This window comes from Suricata suricatta, unplaced genomic scaffold (genome assembly GCF_006229205.1).
Source record: "Suricata suricatta isolate VVHF042 unplaced genomic scaffold, meerkat_22Aug2017_6uvM2_HiC HiC_scaffold_4186, whole genome shotgun sequence".
In the NCBI taxonomy this organism is placed as follows: domain Eukaryota; kingdom Metazoa; phylum Chordata; class Mammalia; order Carnivora; family Herpestidae; genus Suricata; species Suricata suricatta.
In genome coordinates this window covers 1-1197 of record NW_021889168.1, presented here as the reverse complement: position 1 = coordinate 1197, position 1197 = coordinate 1, and the positions used below count along the sequence as shown (strand labels likewise).

At 66.9% G+C, this 1197-nt stretch overlaps 1 protein-coding gene across 1 annotated transcript; it reads left to right on the top strand.

Moving 5' to 3' along the window:
* Positions 1-237: 237 nt before the first annotated feature.
* LOC115285113 (bile salt-activated lipase-like) lies at positions 238-1093 on the top strand. Its single transcript, XM_029931493.1, has 3 exons — positions 238-357; positions 522-629; positions 752-1093. Exons 1-3 carry the CDS (start codon positions 253-255, stop codon positions 1076-1078), a joined length of 540 nt encoding a protein of 179 aa, XP_029787353.1. The 5' UTR covers positions 238-252; the 3' UTR covers positions 1079-1093.
* Positions 1094-1197: the final 104 nt, after the last annotated feature.

Here is a 1197-nt window from a genome sequence, read left to right as displayed (position 1 = left end):
AGACACGGGGGATTGTGGCAGGGAGGGAGAGAAATGAGCTGGCCCTCCCCCAGCCCAAGCCTCACATCAGGTCCAGCACCTGACCCGACCAGCCCCCAGGGGGACCATTCAACATCCTGTGGCTCTGCCCCCCACGTGGATCGAGCACCTTGTGTGGGCCAGGCCCTGGCCCCCCCAGCCCCGGCCAAGGGTCCCCATGAAGGCCCACCCCCCACCCCACCCTCAGGTAACTACGGCCTTCGGGATCAGCACATGGCCATCGCCTGGGTGAGGAGGAACATCGCAGCCTTTGGGGGCGACCCCAACAACATCACCATCTTTGGAGAGTCCGCCGGGGGTGCTAGCGTTTCTCTGCAGGTCTGGGAGACCCCTGGAGGGGGGTACCTGCCCCCAAGGGTGCTGGAGGGAGCCTCTGGGGTCAGGGAGTGGAGGGCCGGAACTGACGCTTGGGGTGTCCTTGGCTGAGCCCGGGGTGGGCGTGCGGGCCGAGGCCTCAGTGACAGAGCCTCTGTGTGCCGCAGACCCTCTCTCCGTACAACAAGGGCCTCATCCGGCGCGCCATCAGCCAGAGTGGTGTGGCACTATGCCCCTGGGTCATCCAGAAGAACCCCCTCTTCTGGGCCAAAAGGGTAAAGAGGGGCTGTGGTAGGCCGGGGAGGGGCCTCCCCCCTTCCCACTCCATCCCGAGTCCGTCCTCCTCTGCCCGGAGCACTGGCCTCACCTGCCTGCCCCCCCAACCCCCACCCGCCAGATCGCCGAGAAGGTGGGCTGCCCCACAGACGATACCGCCAGGATGGCCAAGTGTCTCAAGGTCACCGACCCCCGTGCCCTGACGCTGGCCTACAAGATGCCCCTCGCAGGCATGGAGTGTGAGTGGAGGCTGCTGGGCGGGGGAGGGGCTTGCTCCTGGAGGAGAGGAGCCCCCAGGCCCGGCCCTGTCACCAGACTGCTGGCCTCCCTAGGCCGCTTGCCGCCACGCCTGGAGGAGCAGCGGGCCTGGTTCCTTCTCATCCTCCTGGGTCCTGACCCCTTCGAGAAGCTGGGGAGCCCCCAGCCCCCACAGTGCATGCGGTTTTAGGGGGGCTCATGGACCCCAGGCCAAGAGCCCTTGTACCAGACCCTTTCCCTGCTCATTCAATGCTCAGTGAACCCCCGAGGCCCAGCTTGGCCCTCCCTGCTCTGCCCCTCTGTACCCTC